The sequence below is a fragment of the Enoplosus armatus genome, chromosome 1, assembly GCF_043641665.1.
Source record: "Enoplosus armatus isolate fEnoArm2 chromosome 1, fEnoArm2.hap1, whole genome shotgun sequence".
Lineage (NCBI taxonomy): Eukaryota > Metazoa > Chordata > Actinopteri > Centrarchiformes > Enoplosidae > Enoplosus > Enoplosus armatus.
The window spans coordinates 2,841,921-2,848,321 of record NC_092180.1 but is presented as its reverse complement, the minus strand read 5'-3'; the positions used below and the strand labels follow the sequence as shown (position 1 = coordinate 2,848,321).

The following is a 6,401-nucleotide window of genomic DNA, read 5'->3' as shown; positions in this document are numbered from 1 at the left end:
ATGACTCACTCAGTCATGAAATTATGTGACAGCCAAAACTCAGAGAGCCGCTTCGTCTTTTAAAAACACTACTTTATATCACATTTGCTTGACACCGGTAGAGTAATGATGCTCATTAATCATGGTCTTATTTCACACTGATGACTTGTGAGACTCGAGATACAGCAATTAGTGATGAGTCACCGCTGGAATTAACACCCGACCCTGATGGTTCTTCATCGGATGACCAATCAAAAGCCAGCACTGAGAAGACTGTGTGTGTGTGTGTGTGTGTGAGATACAGAAGAGATCTGACGTGAACCTCTTATGTCACCTCATCTTCCTTCTTTCCTTCCTTCCCTCCTCCTCAAGTCTCCATTTGAGGTGTTTTCCGGAAAGCAGCCGCTCTTTGCTAACAAGCTCGGCGGCAGTTGTATTGGTGTAATTAAGGCTGGGCTCTGCAGATAGACGCCTCACTGAATGGAGATTCCCCCCTCTGACAGTCTGCCCTCTCTTTTCTGTCCTTCCCTTGACGTAAAACTCCCAATTTACCCAAAACAAGATCTCAAACTGCTTTTAGGCAACAAAAACAGAGGTAGAGGGAGTAATTATGCCTCTGGGATGTACTGCTGCCACATAACAGAGGAAGAGATATTATATAATCAGAGTTTATTCATATGAGGAAGAAAATAATTACTCTAGCTCGACCGTAATCCTCGAAAAAGTCCTTCTGTCACCTCTACGTGAACAAATTAATGTGGTTGTGGAAAAATCTCATTACACCAGCTACACTATATTTAATGTTTTTACTTTGTTTGAAACACGGGTTCAGAAAATACCTCCGTTCTTCTGTTGGACTGCTGGACATGCAGAGAAAAGTCCAGCCAAAGGGAAGAGGGCTATTTTTAGCTTGGAAATATGACAACAATGTTTTAAAAGACAGAGGAAGAGATCGTGAGAGCGCAGCACTTGTACACACACCTTGAGAATGAGAGGAAATAGATTGAGTGAAGAACGTAAGCAACGTTGTTGTTGTGTCACAAACCGTCTGTTATTGCTGTTTTTCTTTCCTGCTGATTGTTGTCAACAGTAAATTCTCTGCATCACCAGAGCAACAGGTGGGCTGTACCTGCTGTCAGGAGATAACTCAATCCGCTTCCTCACAGAGACACAGCGAATATCCAATATTCAACTCTCAGGGCGGACGAAATTAATATTCGTTTTACTTGCCGTCAACCGCGTAGCTGGAAGTTTTTATCTCTTTTAGACATTTGGGCTTCATCATTTCGACCTTTTCCACGACACGCAAACGGCCAGATCACAGTAGTTTCACTGGCTGCCTTCAACTGGTAGATATAGAACGTGGAAAGTCTATTTGTTGATTTATTGATGTGCTGCTAAATCCTCATAGAAGTGGTTAGCACTTTAGCTTAGGTCTGGGCCTCTCTGTGAGGAGTTTCTTCTGGTTCTCCGGTTTCCTCCACTGTCCAAAGACCTGCAGGTTAGGATACATGGAAACACTGGAAAACTGTACTTTTGTACATTTTCATTTTTTTTGTTAGAAACTCTGCACAGACGTAAAAAAAAAACAAAAGCAAAAGGGCTTTTGTTCCTCTACGTATCTTTCTGAATGTTAATAAGATTTGAATGAATCATTTTTCCTCAGGATACTGAGAACCAGTCAGACTCGATGTCCTATATTTTGACAGCAGCATCCAATTATGTCTCATAAAGACCTGAGTGTCTGGGGATTCTTCTGATAACTATCCTCACTGATTTCAAGTTGGAACGGATCGACTGATCAATAAACTCTCGCACAGTGAACTGTTGTCGTAAACTCTCTGCGCTTTATGGAACATGTTTCCGCTCCACTGCCTCAGGGGCAATTGCTCCAAATTGTTTTCCTAAAAATAGAAGAAAAACAACATCACGGTAAACTTGTGGGGAAAAGAGAGAGAGAGAGAGAGAGAGCGAGCTGTCAAAATCCAGCAAGTTTGAAGCTGCACTGATCAATATTCTTATATTAACAATGAATGACTATGTGAAACTTGACCGTTGTGGTTCAGCCTCAGCGCTCTGATAAACCCACTGAACACCACCTGCCCAGCAACAAACTGCAGACAAAGTTAGAGACTAGCATCAGATGAAAGTTTTTCTAAAGAGCCAGATATTTTTCTCAGAGCTCGATGGAGACCAAAACAAAGCTCAAAGGAACGCGACTCCAAACGAATGCTAATGTTGCTCGGTGTCTGCCGGATGTGTGAGTAGGGAACTGTTTGCCAACACATTTGTCACGATAATACGTCAGTGCTACAGCTTGTCGTGCTGCCCCCTAGTGGCCAAAACATCAGCGATCGCAGGTTTAAAACAGAAACAGATTGAAAACCTATTTCTGTCGGTGAGTTCCGCCGTATATTTCAACTGACATTTATTAAAGTGTTGAGTCAGCCTAACTCTAAATACAATTTGTTCTGCCAAACTGTTATTCAGGCTTCGGAGGGCAGATTGAGCCCAATCCCCTAATGTCCTCAGCATTTCACAGAGCGGCGGCGTGTCTCCTGCAGCACTGTCAGCCTTTGACTGTCAGGGATATGATACAGAAACTAATGAACTCGTGGTTGTGAATGAAATCGCCTGGTTGTTGTGAATGAAATGTTAAATTGGCGTCTCAGTCATTAAAAGTGTGGGGGGGGGGAGACATGAGTCATGCTGCCTCGAGCACAATCAAAGCTTCCTGCTCCTCCATCTCCGTCTCTGCTGATGGACTCGAAAACAAGCGGCTCTGAAACAAGCGATCAATGCGGTGAACCGGGATAACTCAAGCACAGGATTGAGAATACAATACGAGCGACAGCAGCAGCCGTCTCCAGCTCCACACTGTGTGTAAACATCCATCCTTTGCATTGTTACAGTGGCTGCATGAGAAGTGAATGATGTCATGCTGTGGCTGCGGGATGCAGAGCATGTTTGGTGAGTTAAACACAGAGTGGAAGTGCACTTCATGCAGCTGATCACATTTCTATTCCGCATTAAAACGTTTGCAGTGTTGTTTGTTTTCTTATTTCCATTCACATCATTTGTCCCCGATATGAAGTTCAAAGCCATTATTCCTTTAATTTGCAGGTTAATTATGATGCTGTTAGAGTTTTATTGCACTGACACAAACATTTAGGGAATGTTTTGTATTCAGTTGCATTAACAACAACAAAACAACTCTGTATAATAAACATTTTTACCTATTTTCTTTCAATAAATGTGTAAAAAGTGTGACCCTGCCTTCTGGTGTGAGTTACTGGTGAGATGACCTGCTACACACACATTGCTGTTATTCAGACTCCAGTTTAACCCTTTGACCTCTCAGTTCCTGCTCATCTGAAAGTAAAAACGACTTTCAAAGTGAAAAGCATGACTTCCATAAGGGTGGGAGGTCCATCTCTGCTTTGGTTTCACTGAAGAAAGAACAACAAGGGTGGTAAACGCCGGCGCTGCTTGGTTTTCTTGATCATTTACAGCAGAGAGGATCGACTGAGTCACCAAGTTTAGATGCAGGAGAGGCTGCAGATGCCATTCTGGGGTAATAATGGAAAAGCGATAGGTTGAAAGTTACTGCTGATCTACATGGAATACTAAGTAAAGCAATGTTCTCAGACTTGCTGGGTGACTGAAGCACATCGTTGCTGCTGTTCAAAGTTAAAGTGATTCCTTGAGGCTTTAATCCAACAAAGATTTACAATCAAGTGTTTGTTGGGACTCAAAATGAATTAGAATCGAATAACAACACCAACATGTAATCAGCTGATTGTCTTAATGTTCATCCATTTTCACAGAAATGATCTCATCTCCAAATCCTCCACCGGCCACCCAAGTAACGAGTAATCCATTACTTTACCAGGAACGAGCCCTCGCAGCGCTGCTGCTGTTGTTGTTGTTGACTTTTGGAGGCATATTTTGCCCAGCAACTTTTACGGGATGACTCACCCAAGGCGGCTGTTACGCATGACAAAAAGAAAAAATCAAAGGATAAGGTGGAGCGAGCAGATGGCAGGAGTCAGATAAAAAGGTGTTTGGCGCGGGGGAGCGACTATTTGAGACGGGGAAAGGGCCACATGATGCCGCGCACCGGGACCACCCAGAGCTCCAGGCTGCTCAGCGGGGCGCTGCTCTGCGCTCTGCTGCTGCTCTCCAGCGTCGCTGGAGCCGAAGTGTTGGACGCCGAGTCCGAAGAGGAGCTGAGCCCCAGAGCCCTGCGGGACTTCTACCCGAAAGGTCCGAACCTCACCAGTGAGAAGCAGCTGGTAAGCTCTCTGCGCTTCTACTGCACTGCATGCAAAAAAGACGATGCAACTTTAAACCAACAACCAAAATAGTTTCATTATTTCATCAAATCAAATTGTAAATATATATATTTCCTATATATATATATATCTTCTGCGCGTTACTTTAAAATGATGTTGTGTTGAATAAAGAATAAAATATGGCTATGGAACTCCAGTCTGTCACCACCTTAAAATAAACCAAACTCAATTCAGAAATGTGTGCATTTAAGATTTTCCGTTGTCATGTAACTTCCGTCCTGTATAGATAATAATATGATTTATCTCATCGATTGGTGTCATTTTGGACACAATATATAACTGTTATATTCCAACTATATTACATGTTATTTTATAGCGCTGCAAACGTGTTTATTTTATTTGCGTTTTCGTTACACAGATGTCACTGTTTTCTGTTTGTGTGTCCGTTGCTGAAATAACAAAAGCCCCGTCATTGAGCTCTCTCTGCTGTTTCCATCTGTTCCCCGGCAGCTCGGAGCTCTCCAAGAAGTTCTTGAGAAGCTGCAGGCTAAACGGCTGCCTTTGTGGGAGAAGAAATTTGGCCAAGTCCCGACGGTACTGCACACACTGCAAACACATAGTGCTGGTTGATACTGATGCATGTCGCAGAGAGAGAGACGCATTAAAGTTCCGCTGTTGCTGCTTCTCCCTCAGTGTGATGTCGGGGAGCAGTGCGCCGTGAGGAAAGGCGCTCGGATCGGCAAGATGTGCGACTGTCCCCGCGGAGCTTTCTGCAACTTTTTCCTGCTGAAGTGCTTATGAGCCTGAATGTAGCATTGAGATGGGGAGGGGGGAAAAAAACTGTCACTCGATTCCTTTGTAATTACTGTCATATTTTTTATGATACAGCTGAGGAGCAGGTGCGGTGACTGCTTCACCCTTACGGGGAGAACTATAGTACTTCTATGATAAGTATTTTAAAAGTAGCTCATATTATATCACAGAAAAACTATAAGTCTCTGTAAGGACGGGAGATGAGAATACCATAAAGTTCCTGTAAATATCCAGAACCACTTCATGTCTGTAGAAAACCCACAGGATCATTGTTGTGATGTAACAGGAGCAAAGAAATAACCCGCAGTGCACAATAAACCCCCCCGAGGACCAACAGCAATATTATAGGGATTCTTCCTCCGGGGAAATCCAAAATCTGTCTTTTGAACTTGAACTATTTTGTTTCAGATGAATGTTTGTGACTCATGATAATAATAATAATAATAATAATAATAAACTGTGGACCATCTTGTTTTGTAAAGCAGTGGAGTCGCCGCTCATTCTTTCAGAACTTGTTGTCACTTATATGACTTTTTGATGAAGATGATGTTCAGTCAATGTTTCAACAATGACGTGGGTGTGACTGCGATGTGTGACGTCACACCCGGGGTGCTGCCAGGCGCCTCCATTGACAATAACAGAGAGGGAGGGGGGGGGGGGGGGGGGGGGGGGGCTTACAATGAGACCTAATTCTGATGCAGAGGAAGTAGTTATGAAGCAGAGAGTGACAGTCACATCTGGATCACACTGAGCCCCCCCCCCCTTCACTGCAGCCTGCTGATGACAGAAGCTCAAACTAAAGATTCACAGCACACACACACACACACACACACACACACACACAGTAACCAGTCCCTCCTCACTCACACACACACACACACACACACACACACACACACACACAGCACACACACACACACACACACACACACACACACACACACACACACACAGTAACCGGTCCCTCCTCACTCACACGTGTGTCTTGCTTCTTGCGACTTCACTTGGACGTTCGAGGTTCACTCTGCAGAGTGATGGATGTGAAGAGTTTGAGACGTTCATCACTGAAGTCTGAGTTTAAGATCATTGGTCCAATATGCAACTTACACAAGTGAGATGAGATGAGATGAGGACACTTAAACCTCCCGTTTAGGAACAACATGCCCGAACAATAACACATAAAGCCACAAATACTCAAAGCAGAGTCATTTCAAATACCTTAAACATGTCTGAGGTGTGTTTGTTAGTTTGAACTTCTTCCCGGTGCTCCATCTGATCACGAGTTCATGACGTGCAGCTTTTCAGATAACAAAG

General features: G+C 43.7%; 1 protein-coding gene across 1 annotated transcript; it reads left to right on the top strand.

The window, feature by feature from the left end:
• The first annotated feature begins 4,055 nt into the window (after nucleotides 1-4,055).
• On the top strand, nucleotides 4,056-5,100 carry cart3 (cocaine- and amphetamine-regulated transcript 3). Its single transcript, XM_070930829.1, has 3 exons — nucleotides 4,056-4,274; nucleotides 4,785-4,868; nucleotides 4,968-5,100. Exons 1-3 carry the CDS (start codon nucleotides 4,086-4,088, stop codon nucleotides 5,073-5,075), a joined length of 381 nt encoding a protein of 126 aa, XP_070786930.1. The 5' UTR covers nucleotides 4,056-4,085; the 3' UTR covers nucleotides 5,076-5,100.
• The last annotated feature ends 1,301 nt before the right edge of the window (nucleotides 5,101-6,401 follow it).